The following is a 12,981-nucleotide window of genomic DNA, read 5'->3' as shown; positions in this document are numbered from 1 at the left end:
CACTGGCTCTGTATATTCTTATTTCTTGCTTGCTTGCTTATTTATTTATTTGGAAGGCAAAGTTAGAGAGAGAGGAGGAGAGATAGAGAGGTCTCCCACCCACTGGTTCACTCCCCCAGATGGCTGAAGCCAAGAGCTTCTTCTGGGTCTCCCACATGGGTAGTAGGGGCCCAAGTACTTGGTCTATCTTCTTCTGCTTTCCCAGGCACATTAACAGGGAACTGGATAGGAAGTAGAGCAACCAGGATTCAACCAGCACCCATATGGGATTCTGGCAGTGCAGGTGGCAGCTTAGAAGAGATGAAAGAAGCATGGAGAGGTTAAAAATAAACAAACAACAACCTTGTCTGAGATTGGACAGAAAGCAAGCCCAGCGTCTCAGCCAAGGAAAGAGTGAAGAAGAAAACCTGCCGACCTTTGCAGAAGCTGATTCTCCCGGGACTGTTTGTTCTTTCTCGGCTCTGCCATGTCCCACTGGTCTGCCAGGACCTAGGTGAGGAGTGGGCATCTGGCCTAGCGGTCAAGATGCTGGCCATGCTGCCCGCATCCCACATCGGAGTACCTGGGCTCCTTACCTGGCTTTCAGCACCGGCTCCTGACCCTGGGAGGCAGCAGGAATGCCTCATGTTTGGACTCTTGCCATCCTGCGGGAGACCTGGATTGAGTTCCTGGTTCCCAGCTTAGGCCTGGCCAAGGCCCAGGCTTTGCTGGTGTTTGGAAGGTGAACTAGCGGATGAGAGTTCTGTCTGTCAGTCCCACGTTGTTGCTTTCTCTTTGCCTGTCAAAGAAACAGACCTTGTTGAAATATTTCCTCCTGAATGATAATCTCCCCTGATAAACTACCCTGTTGACATCAGCTCTTCCTTGCACAGCGCTTCACTTCAATTCACTCTACTTGTCAGAGTTCCCTACTTCTGGCTTGCTACCAGGTGCGAGGTAAGTGTCCTGAAGGTATGGTCTGCACAGGGCCCAGACAGAGGACCTGGTGATAAGCACTTGTTGAGTAAATTAAGGCTTTCTCATGATGGAGGACAGGTATGGTCCTTTACAAAGCACTTGTCCTTTGACTGCTGTAGAAGAGGAGAAACATTCCAGACTGCCATTCTGTTAGAGGGGAACTATATTTATTTATGTGATAAGTAACATGCCGCCTGATAAATACTGCCTTGGAAGCTGTGGAGGTTAAGGTTTGATTTGTAGAGTTAGATTTGTTTCCAGATAACCATGACTCCTGTGCTTGACACACTGACCTAAATGCACACGGAGATGACAGGAAGGAGGTAAAGGCCAAATGGTAGCAGAGCTTTCCTTCGCCCCCGGGCTTCCCAGTTTTATTGTTAGAAATAACCGCCGTTATACACTTACTATTAATCAGCTAGACACGTTTGCTAAACTTCAGTGGTCTCAGCTCAAGTTCTGTCCTTTGCAGAACCCGAGACAACCACTTGAGTCTACATGGAAGGGGACCCCAGGAGGCACAGGAGAGGGGGTGGGGAGAGTAAGATAGGAATGGAAGGAAAACCCCACCTGTTTGTGCTGCTGATGGGGTTCCCGCTGTGGGCATCTGGATGGGGGCTTGCTGGGGTTGGCTGCCCTGTTTGTAGAGAATCAGTTGAGTATTTGAGTTATTATTAACCGTGAGGTCAGATAACTGGTGAATTGATAAAAATCAGTGTTCTCATATACTATAGTGGAAAAAATATACTCATGATTCTCAATACGATTTCTCATGTAAATAAATATGCCAAGCAATACACTTGGCTTGGCTGGGGAAGGTATTCACATCTCCTGAAGTGCATACAAGATATCTGAATAAGTTAGCACAGGACATGTACAACTAGGGCGTGCGTTTGCTGAGTGGTTAAGGTGCCAGGTGGGGTGCCCACTTCTCGTATCAAGGTGCCCTGGTTTTGAGTCTGACTTCCACTTCTGATTCTAACTTCCTGTTAATGCATACTCTGGGAGACGTTGGCTGATGGTTCAAGTAATTGGGTCCTCATCACCCATTTGGGAGATCTGGATTGAGTTCTAGGCTCCTGGCTTGGGCCTGGCCCAGCCCTGGCTGTTGTGGGCATTTGAGGCATGAACCAATAGATAGAAGATGTGTCTCTGTCTCTCTTTCTGCTTTTCAAATACCATTAACTAAAGCCTGATTTGTGAATAAATGCCCATAAGTGGTACAGATACATTTATTAGGGTGTGTCATGATTTGTAACAATGGGTTTAAAATGGAATTAGCAATTACAAATGAAATAAAACTTCTAGTTACATTATTTTTGCTGTTTAAATTTTTAAAAGCATGTGTGTGTGTACAAATGACATAAAAATCTGTAGAAAGGAATAAATGTGATTGAGATAAAATGCATGATTTTCTTTTTTTTTTCTTCTTTACTCTTTTTTTTTTTTTTTTTTTTTTGACAGGCAGAGTGGACAGTGAGAGAGAGAGACAGAGAGAAAGGTCTTCCTTTGCCGTTGGTTCACCCTCCAATGGCCGCCGCGGTCAGCGCGCTGCGGCCGGCGCACCGCGCTGATCCGATGGCAGGAGCCAGGAGCCAGGTGCTTTTCCTGGTCTCCCATGGGATGCAGGGCCCAAGCACCCGGGCCATCCTCCACTGCACTCCCTGGCCACAGCAGAGGGCTGGCCTGGAAGAGGGGCAACCGGGACAGAATCCGGCGCCCTGACCGGGACTAGAACCCGGTGTGCCGGCTCCGCTAGGCGGAGGATTAGCCTAGTGAGCCGCGGCGCCGGCCAAAATGCATGATTTTCTATGTAGGGTCTGTTAAATACATTTTCTGCTATTACATTTGTGCTCCCATTTCTATCATGCACTAAAAAATTAAAAGTCAATCACTCTCCAGTTAGTTGCTGTGCCTTTCAGATTGGTCTGGGGGCTAGGTCGGACAGTCAGGGAGCAGACCCTGGGGTGGAGACTGGCATACCAGGGTGGGGTTGAGATGTGCTCTTGGAGTTAACCCCTGTGGGAGGGACGGGAGGAAAGGGAGGATGGGTCACTGGGAGAAAAACTGGGAGCAGCCTCAGTGGAGGTCTCAGCTGACCCTGTGGGGAGTCCCAGTTGGAGGCATCCCTGGCCAGGGAGAGGGACGTGGGTGCTTATTGTCCTATCTTGATAAGGGAACATGACCTTGGGTTAAAAAAAAAGTCCCAGCCTACAGCCATACCTGTGACTGCGCCAGGTCTGCCTCCCTCACTTACCTCACCTGCCTGGCCCTGGAGCCTGCACAGCAGGATGGGCTCCCTGTGGAAGCTCTGCCACAGAACAAGGCAGATCTCCCATGTGTATGGAGAAGAGACTCACTGCACCTGACTCTCAGTGGAAAACAGGTGCGTTTTGCTAAGCCATTTGTGGACTGCTTTTAGAGTCCCTCCCCCCTTTTGTGATGTTAAGAAATCTGCCCCTCCTTTGGAAATCATGCTTGCCTGGGAAGCAGCTGGGGTAAATGTCAAGAATTGTTAAATCCCTGTGAGCTCCTTGAATTCTTCTTTGTATTTTGAAAATATTTGAACAGAAAGACAAAAAGTCTGAAACATGGTGGTGTTTTTAAGATTTATTTTATTTGAAAGGCAGAGTTGCAGAGAGAGGGGGAGGGAGAGACAGAGAAGTCTTCCATCCACTGGTTCACTCCCCAAATGGCTGCAATGGCCAGGCAGGGCTGGGCCAGACTGAAGCTGGGAGCCAGGAGCTTCCTCTGGGTCTCCCACGTGGGTGCAGGGGCCCATGCACTTGGGACATCTTCTGCTGCTTTCCCAGGCCATAGCAGAGAGCTGGACCAGATGTGGAACAGCCAGGACTCAAACTGGTGCCCATATGGGATACCGGTGCTGAAGGTGGTAGGTCAACCTGCTACACTACAGTGCCAGCCCTGGAAAATGGTATCTTAAAAGATCATGTGATTATAAATTAAATTTAAAGTATATAACTACAGAAATTAAAGGAAAAAAGGAAGGAAGTACTAAGGGGGAGAAAGGGAGGAATTTTAAATAATGAATATTTTATACACACACAAAAATCCTGCTATTATACTCATAACTTTAACTTCACTCTTTTTTCCCTAAAGACTGCAAAATGATTAGTTGATTTGTCTAAGACTAAGGAAAAAAAAACTTCAGCAGTGATGAAAATCCCTTGACTTGTGTTGGAAGGCTGCCTGCAGGGTGCTGCCTGCCCTGCAAGCACAGGCAAAATACGATTACCCGGGACCCAACCCTTTTGTTAGAAAAAGACAAGAATGACCACATTCAGTTTTCAGTGCCTATAGAATAGAGGTTTATTCTGGTACATGGAAATAACAAGGTACAAGAGCATCTTTGCAAAAACAGAAGGGGAGAAAATTCAGAGGACTTTGAAGTTCAGAGAAGTTAGAATCTGTGGTCCTACAAGTGATGGAGTGAGTCTTCAGTTCCTTCACATGATGAACGTCTGTTCTGAAGACAAAGGGAGAAACCCTGGCAGCATTTTATTCGTTTATTGGGAGACTCTCAGTGACGTCACTTGGAAACAAGGGAATTTGAAGTGAGAATATGGATGCAGAGTTCCTAGGAGCAAGGGTTGCTCGTGGACTGGAGATCAGTTTTCTTGAGCACTCCAGGTCCTCATACGTGGGGTTGTGGGGAAAAGGAGATGGTGTATGCAAAGCCGGGATTCAGCAGCAAGGGACGGCGCAGCACATGGGGCGGGGGCAGGTGGAGATGACACAGGTTGGGCGATAGCAACTGGTGTGGCAGGAGACTTGGCCACAGACTGGGCGGATGCAGCAGCCAGGGCAGCAGCTGGGGCGGCAGCAGCTGGAGCCACAGCAGCTGGAACTACTACAGGAGGGGCGGCAGCAGCTGGAGATGCAGCAGGTGGGGCGGCAGCAGGAGGGCTGGCAGCACTGGGGCCTGCAGCACTGGGGCCTGCAGCAGCTGGAGATGCAGCAGGTGGGCTGGCAGCACTGGGACTGGCAGCACTGGGGCCTGCAGCAGCTAGAGATGCAGCAGGTGGGCTTGCAGCAGGTGGGCTGGCAGCAGGAGGGTCTGCAGCAGCTGGGTCTGCAGCAGGTGGGCTGGCAGCACACAGACTGGCAACACTGGGGCCGGCAGCAGCTGGAGATGCAGCAGGTGGGTCTGCAGCAGGTGGGCTGGCAGCACTGGGGCCGGCAGCAGCTGGACACGCAGCAGCTGGGGCGGCAGCAGGTGGTCCTGCAGCAGGTGGTCTGAAGGCAGCTAGGCTGGCAGCAGGTCTCCTGCTCAGAGCAGACAGAGCCACAGGAGCTGACCATGGTGTCGGAGGGTGGAGGTTCTGGTTGGGTTTCCAAGAAGGTGGTTGTTTGGAGTTTGATCTCCCCTTGCTCCCTCTTGCTTTTTATACCCTGTTGCCGGCTACTGTGACCATATGAAGGATCTTGTTTATCCAGTAGAAAATCAGTTAGTTTTAGTCAATTAGATAATTGTGTTTCTCTGGCAAAGATGCCTATATATAGAAGGCACCATTTCCTTTTCCTGTTGTGTTAGGAGCTACCCAATTTGATGAAGCCAAATGAATCACCTCCGTTTGTCTTCCTCTCTCTGAGGTGTCTTCTAATGTAGATCTCTCACATGACACTGTTTCATTGGATTTCTCAAGTGTCAATTCTTCAGTATGTTGAGGATGGGTTTTATGATGACTATGACATCCAAGATGTGAAAAGCAAGTCATAGGGAATGCTGGTAGGAAAATAGAATTAGAGCTCTATCTTTGGGAGGTCTAGGGGATGTCTTATCTGCAGTGAGAAGAAGCACGATGCCTTTGGATTTACTGGATGGTCGGTGAGATGTGAAGTTCCCAGTGGAGTTCCTGTCGATTTTGTCTTGCTTAATGTAGTCTATTTGAAACAGTTATAATGCAATGATTCATTACTTTTAGATAGTAAAAATGCATTGGCACAATGGATGCTTTTAAAAATTGCTACATCATTATTGGCATGTTCCTCAGAAACAGGGCATCATAAGGCAAAAGACTAGAAGTCTTTTAAAGTATTTGAAGTATTATTGAAAATATGTTTTCTCATATCCTGACCTATTTTCTCTCAGCAATGCATGCTGGAAATATTTTGCTTGAAACAAGGGAGACATAAAGGGTTAAGCTTTAATTTATGTCCTACAGACACTTAAACAGGACAAGTGAAATAGAGATATTGGAAAGAATTTGGGAACTGCAAGTATTAGGAATATTGTATGAGTGGTAAGCCATACAACAATTTGGTATTTCAGTCTGTACATTTCAAATGAAAGATGAGATAACACTATTAACTGATAATTTGTTGAGTGCTTACTGTGCATCAGGAATTTTCTGAGGCTTCTATGACTTTTATCTTGTTTACACTTCACAAAGACTCTCTGAGGTGGGCATAATTTTCCTTAATTCTTTGCACATGAGATAATTAAGACCACAGTAGACTGAAGTCACACAGCCAATAGGGAAGGTGATTCTCACCTAGAATGTTCAAGAAAGACATGGAAAAGGACAGTCCCATGCCACTTCTCATGCTGTTCCATTTGTCTAGAATGCTGTTTTTTCTTTATCTACTCAGAAAACTCTTGCTAATGCTTCATTTTTCCTGCCCAGCTACCAACCCATTAACAATGTATTTCTTGACATCTACTACATTTCAAATAATCCTTCCCTCCTCTCTGCTCCAAGATATGGCTCTCATCTAGGGCATCCCACTTTATCATAATTGTTTTATATCTCTTTTTCTTGGTTCTTCTGTGAACACCACATCCATAAGATATGGTGTTTTATTCACGCTTCTAAACACAGTGCCAGCAAATGCCTTGAGTGAAGGTTAGTTGAGTAAATGTTGGATTTCTTGAAAATGCAGGGCGCTTATTCACCCTGTAACATATTATATACAATTCAGATGTCTAGAGAAGAAAAGAATGAGCATTAAGACAATGGGGCAAGATTGAATGGAGATATGCTTTTGGCTTACGTTGGGGCAAATGACTTGTCTGGGTAGCGTGGTGGAAAAGTAGAGAGAGATAATGACAACATATAAAATAAGGACAATTTAAATATATTCTTGAATTTATACAAAGAGACTGGATATCGTATCATCACACAGTGGAAAGGAAGGTATCAGTAGACACCTAAGCCTTTCAACTGTTATTTGCTGGGGGTCGGGAGTGATAGGAAGCAGGAAGAACAGTTGGGCAGTCACCATAGTCTCGGAGTAAAAGATGAACACCTCCCCAGAGCGGTGAGTATGGAAAGGAAGCTGTTGGTCTGGTAGACATTTGAAAGAAGTCAATCAGAACCCATTGCAAAATGGGCATTAGAGGTAATAGAAGACCTCGTCATTAAAGAGGATTCTCAATTTAATATTTTTCTATTTATACATATATATATAAATATTTTGTAGTTAAATCCCTACTAATGGCTAAGAGACAAAAATTAACAATACAAAAAATGATAAGAAACGATCATAACGTAAAAACACAGTTGGCTAAATGAAAAAAAATACTTGCAATATGAGCAACAGACAAGGGGTTATTAGTATGGAGGGTCTTCAGAACATTCATGGAAAACATACATTAGCAAACTATGCATGTTGTTCAAAAATTTTTGCACTAAAACTTGCACTCATTTGTTTTAACATGTCTGAGCAGGATATAGTTTGGGGCACAAAACAGAACAATATGAATTCTGCTAAAGTTGAAGCAAGAACAAATGTCAAATCTTTGATGAACTTGGGTGGAAGAATTGTGAAATCACTGATGCTTTACCAAAACACTGATGAAGAAACCAGCAGCTCACAAATGTGTGACTCATTGCAGAAGGGATGAGATGGTGTTGAAGATGAAGCCCACAGTAACACACCATTCACATCTTCCTGTCCTGATTGAAGAGGACCAATGATCAACAGAGAAAATAGCCAGTGCCACAGACATTCCAAAGTGTTTAGTTTTTTACAGTTTTGACTGAAAAATTAAAATGGAGCAAACTTTCTTCTCCATGGGTGCCCAAACGATTGTTCCCAGATCAGCTGCAGGCCGAGGCAGAGCTTTCAGTGGAAATTTTCAACAAGTGGAATCAAGATCCTGAAGTATTTCTTCAAAGAATTGAAGCATGAGATGAAACCTGGTTTTGCCAGTAAGACCCTAGGAAAAGGCTGGCGCCGCGGCTCACTAGGCTAATCCTCCGCCTTGCGGAGCCGGCACACCAAGTTCTAGTCCTGGTCGGGGCACCGGATTCTGTCCTGGTTGCTCCTCTTCCAGGCCAGCTCTCTGCTGTGGCCTAGGAGTGCAGTGGAGGATGGCCCAAGTATTTGGGCCCTGCACCCCATGGGAGACCAGGAGAAGCACCTGGCTCCTGCCTTCAGATCAGCGCGGTGCGCCGGCCGCAGCGGCCATTGGAGGGTGAACCAACGGCAAAGGAAGACCTTTCTCTCTGTCTCTCTCACTGTCCACTCTACCTGTCAAAAAAAAAAAAAAAAAAGACCCTAGGAACAAAGCACAATCAAAGCAACAGCTCCCAAGAGGTAGGAGTGACCCAATCAAAGCAAAAGTGCACCAGTGAAGAGCAAATGTCGTGACAAGAGTTTGGGGGGATGTGACAGGCATCTTGTCTGTTGACTTTCTGGAGGACGAAAGAACAGTATTTGCTTATTATGAGACTTTTTGAGGAAGCTAACCAAAGTTTTAGATGGATAATACTCTCAAAATCCTCATTAGAGAGTCCTTCTCCACCTCTAAGATGCTCCTACTCATTCCTTTCATTAAACTAAGGGAATTTCGTGAGAATGTCAGTGGCAAACCAAAAGGCACCCCCTTGCAGTCCTGATCTGGCTCCTTCTGACTTCTGTTTCCTAATTTTAAAAAGTCCTCAAAGGTAACCCATTTTTCTTCAGTTAATAATGTAAAAAAGATTCTGTTGACATCATTAAACATCCAGGACCTTCAGGTTTGGGGTTGGACTAAATGGCTGTCCTCACCTACAGACGTCTCTTGAACTTGATGGTGCTTACATTGAGGAATAAAGATCATATTTTTAGTTTTTATATTTTCATTCCATTTGTCCATAAACATTTTGAAGTCCTTTTATATATAAGCATCCTAAATATAGATTAAAAAAACATCAACAGCCTAATAAGAAAATGAAGTGCAAACATTTCTTCACCATATAAAGATTCCCAATCTCCTGCATAAGAGAAATGAAATTGTATGTGAGAGTACTTCTTACCAGTTATATTGTCAAATTTCAAAAAATTTTTGAAGATTTTTAGTTATTTGAAAGGCAGATTTACAGAGAGGTAGAGGCAGAGAGAGAGAGGGATAGAGAGAAAGGTCTTCCATCCACTGGTTCACTCCCCAGATGACCAAAATGCCTGCAATGGCCTATCTGAAGCCAGGATCCAGGAGCTTTCTCTGGATTTCCCACGTGGTTGCAGGGTCCCAAGCACTTGCGCCATCTTCTACTGCTTTCCCAGGCCATAGCAGAGAGCTGGATAGGAAGTGGAACAGCCAGGACTTGAACTGGCGTCCATATGGGATGCCGGCACTGCAGGCTGTAGCTTTACCTGCCTTGCCACAGCTACAGACCCCAAAAATTCAAAATTTAACAATATTTTCTGTTAGAGATAGTGTAGAAATTGACATGCTCATACTTTTCTTGATGTTTATACTTTTCTTGCTAGGATTGGCAGTAACTGGCAGCCTTATTCCTTGATCTGGCTACCCTAATTCTATAGATTACCCAAAATATACTTGGGCAAAACTATGAGAAGATATAGCACAAGATCATTCATAACTTCTATTTGTAAAAATAAGACAAAATTGGACACCACCCTGAAGTCTTTGCAGAGTGCAGGTGAATAAATGGTGGTGCATTCCTGTAACAGAATCCGATTCTGCTATGTACAGGAATGAAGGGCACCTTTATATGCTGTTATGAAATAATCTCCAGGATATATAGTTAAGCGATGATACAGCAGGTAGAGAAAAATGTGTAGCATGTTCTACCATATGCCTAAAAATCCAGGATATAAATATAAAAATATATTTGCATTTAAAAATCAATAGCAAAAGAGGAGATGAAAACCTCGGAAAAAGGGACTTCCACTTGTAGCCAGGATAGAACAGCAGGGACTGGATTTACCCTACTTCCTGAGAAAACTAAGGAAACAAAAAACAAGGGCAACACTGGTTTTTAGAGATCAGCTGCCGTGTACAGCAGGGTACTGATGACTTAAGAGGAGGAAACAAATGAGGTGTTTCCTAGGCAGGAAGAACAATTCTTGGAGATGACACAAAATACCTCATATTGCCATGAGCCAGAGCAAAAACCTTATAATTCATGGGTCATTGATTGGAGTATTCATAGTGTTGCTGCCTCAGGAATGGAAAAAATCCTGCCTTGGGGTAAGGGCTGCTGTGTTCCCATTTCATGGAGTTTAGAAGTCCATAAACCCAATGGCCTAAAGTTCCAGTGAAGTAAGATCAACAAGTTCTAGAGAGCTCTTGTAAAGCTTGTACCTATAGTCGGCGTTAATGGATTGTACTCTTACAGTTTTGTTAAGAGGATGAATCTCTTGGCCAGCGCCATGGCTCAATAGGCTAATCCTCTGCCTTGCGGTGCCAGCACACCGGGTTCTAGTCCTGGTCAGGGCGCCGGATTCTGTCCCGGTTGCCCCTCTTCCAGGCCAGCTCTCTGCTATGGCCCAGGAGTGCAGTGGAGGACGGCCCAATTCCTTGGGCCCTGTACCCCATGGGAGACCAGGAGAAGCACCTGTCTCCTGCCTTCGGATCAGCGCGGTGTGCTGGCCACGGCGGCCATTGGAGGGTGAACCAACGGCAAAGGAAGACCTTTCTCTCTGTCTCTCTCTCTCACTGTCCACTCTGCCTGTCAAAAAAAAAAAAAAAAAAAAAAAAAAAAAAAAAAAAAAAAAGGATGAATCTCATATTGAGAATTCTTTTTTTTTTTTTTTTTAAACTTTTATTTAATGCATATAAATTTCCAAAGTACGACTTATGGATTACAATGGCTTTCCCCCCATACCGTCCCTCCCACCCACAACCCTCCCCTTTCCCACTCCCTCTCCCCTTCCATTCACATCAAGATTCATTTTCGATTATCTTAATATACAGAAGATCAGCTTAGTATACATTAAGTATGGATTTCAACAGTTTGCTCCCACACAGAAACATAAAGTGAAAAATAATAGATGATTTTTTTAAATGATGATGAAATCAGAGCAGACCTATTGTCATGTTTAATCCCAGTGAGAGTCAAGTTGGGAATTGATAATTTCTTTCTTTCTTTTTTTTTTTTTTTTTTTTTTACAGAGGATCAGTTTAGTATGCATTAAGTAAGGATTTCAACAGTTTGCACCCCCATAGAAACACAAAGTGAAATATATTGTTTGAGTACTCGTTATAGCATTAAATCTCAATGTACAGCACATTAAGGACAGAGATCCTACATGAGGAGTAAGTGCACAGTGACTCCTGTTGTTGACTTTACCAATTGACACTCCTGTCTATGGCATCAGTAATCTCCCTATGCTCCAGTCATGAGTTTCCAAGGCTATGGAAGCCCTCTGAGTTCTCCAACTCTTATCTTGTTTAGACAAGGTCATAGTCAAAGTGGAGGTTCTCTCCTCCCTTCAGAGAAAGGTACCTCCTTCTTTGATGGCCTGTTCTTTCCACTGGGATCTCACTCGCAGAGATCTTTTGCCAGAGTGTCTTGGCTTTCCATGCCTGAAATACTCTCATGAGCTTTTCAGCCAGCTCCGAATGCCTTTAGGGCTGATTCTGAGGCCAGAGTGCTATTTAGGACATCTGCCATTCTATGAGTCTGCTGAGTATCTCACTTCCCATGTTGGATCACTCTCCCCTTTATTTACTCCATCAGTTAGCGTTAGCAGGTACTAGACTTGTCTATGTGCTCCCTTTGACTCCCAGTCCCTTCACCATGACCAACTGTGAACTGAAACTGATCACCTGGAACAGTGAGATGGCATTGGTACATGCCACCTCGATGGGATTGAATTGGAATCCCCTGGTATGCTTCCAACTCCACCACTTGGGGCAAGTCAGCCTGAGCATGTCCCAAATTATACATCTCTTCCCTCTCCCATTCCCACCACCATGTTCAACAGGGATCACATTTCAGTTAATTTTCAACACTTAAGAATAACTGTGCATCAATTACAGATCTAAACCAGTCATATTAAGTAGAACAGATAAAAAAACTACAAAGAGGGATAATGTATTTAGTTGTTCATTAACAGTCAGGGCTATGCTGATCAAGCCACCATTTCCCATAGTGTCCACCTCACTCCAACAGGTTTCCCTCTTGGTGTTCAGTCAGTCGTCACCGATCAGGGAGAACATATGGTATTTGTCCCTTTGGGACTGGCTTATTTCACTCAGCATGATGTGTTCCAGATTCCTCCATTTTGTTGCAAATGACTGGATTTCGTTGTTTCTTACTGCGGTATAGTATTCTAAAGAGTACATATCCCATAATTTCTTTATCCAGTCTACCGTTGATGGGCATTTAGGTTGGTTCCAGGTCTTAGCTATTGTGAATTGAGCTGCAATAAACATTAGGGTGCAGACCTCTTTTTTGTTTGCCAATTTAAATTCCTTTGGGTAAATTCCAAGGAGTGCGATGGCTGGGTCGAACGGTAGGGTTATCTTCAGGTTTCTGAGGAATCTCCAGACTGACTTCCATAGTGGCTTGACCAGTTTGCATTCCCACCAACAGTGGGTTAGTGTCCCTTTTTCCCCACATCCTCGCCAGCATCTGTTGTTGGTAGATTTCTGCATGTGAGCCATTCTAACCGGGGTGAAGTGAAACCTCATTGTGGTTTTGATTTGCATTTCCCTGATTGCCAATGACCTTGAACATTTTTTCATGTGCCTGTTGGCCATTTGGATTTCCTCTTTTGAAAAATGTCTATTGAGGTCCTTGGCCCATCTCTTAAGTGGGTTGTTGG

General features: G+C 44.5%; 2 protein-coding genes across 2 annotated transcripts in view; one reads left to right on the top strand and one right to left on the bottom strand.

Moving 5' to 3' along the window:
* Positions 1-12,981, top strand: part of LOC103345078 (uncharacterized) — a 224,550-nt gene that overhangs the window by 55,752 nt on the left and 155,817 nt on the right. The gene's annotated exons all lie outside the window — the stretch shown is intronic.
* On the bottom strand, positions 4,263-5,360 carry LOC108175391 (uncharacterized). Its single transcript, XM_089317829.1, has one exon. The coding sequence runs from the start codon at positions 5,278-5,280 to the stop codon at positions 4,663-4,665; it is 618 nt and encodes a 205-aa protein (XP_089173955.1). The 5' UTR covers positions 5,281-5,360; the 3' UTR covers positions 4,263-4,662.

Source organism: Oryctolagus cuniculus, chromosome 17, assembly GCF_051225735.1.
Source record: "Oryctolagus cuniculus isolate XC-2025 breed Fujian yellow rabbit chromosome 17, ASM5122573v1, whole genome shotgun sequence".
Lineage (NCBI taxonomy): Eukaryota > Metazoa > Chordata > Mammalia > Lagomorpha > Leporidae > Oryctolagus > Oryctolagus cuniculus.
This window is presented reverse-complemented; position numbering and strand designations above follow the sequence as displayed.